The sequence below is a fragment of the Phaethon lepturus genome, unplaced genomic scaffold (assembly GCF_000687285.1).
Source record: "Phaethon lepturus isolate BGI_N335 unplaced genomic scaffold, ASM68728v1 scaffold49274, whole genome shotgun sequence".
NCBI lineage: Eukaryota > Metazoa > Chordata > Aves > Phaethontiformes > Phaethontidae > Phaethon > Phaethon lepturus.
In genome coordinates this window covers 1-262 of record NW_010536466.1, presented here as the reverse complement: position 1 = coordinate 262, position 262 = coordinate 1, and the positions used below count along the sequence as shown (strand labels likewise).

At 65.6% G+C, this 262-nt stretch overlaps 1 protein-coding gene across 1 annotated transcript in view; it reads right to left on the bottom strand.

Annotated features, from left to right (window-relative positions):
* The window catches only part of NDUFS8 (NADH dehydrogenase (ubiquinone) Fe-S protein 8, 23kDa (NADH-coenzyme Q reductase)), a gene marked incomplete at its 5' end in the record, with an annotated part of 814 nt that extends 557 nt beyond the window's left edge, over window positions 1-257 (bottom strand). Inside the window, 2 exons of the mRNA XM_010286164.1 lie at window positions 9-46; window positions 182-257. Coding sequence (XP_010284466.1) covers window positions 9-46; window positions 182-257 — 114 coding nt within the window. The remainder of the gene's footprint in view (window positions 1-8; window positions 47-181) is intronic.
* Window positions 258-262: the final 5 nt, after the last annotated feature.

The following is a 262-nucleotide window of genomic DNA, read 5'->3' as shown; positions in this document are numbered from 1 at the left end:
ATGGTGGCCGGCTCCCGGAAAAGGTAGCTCAGCGTCATGGCCAGGCCTGCAAGACAGAGGAGGAAGGGTTATGGCACACTCGGGGGGCCGGCACCCCACAGACAGGCTGGGGGCTGTGCCTGGGGAGGCTTAGAGGGGTTTGTTCGGCCCACGGAGGCATCCATCCGGCTCCAGGACTCACCTCGGAAAAGCTCCGTCCACAGCAGGGTCTGGGCAGCCCGGTCAGTGATGGACCGCATGTCCATGGCCGGCTCCTGCACGT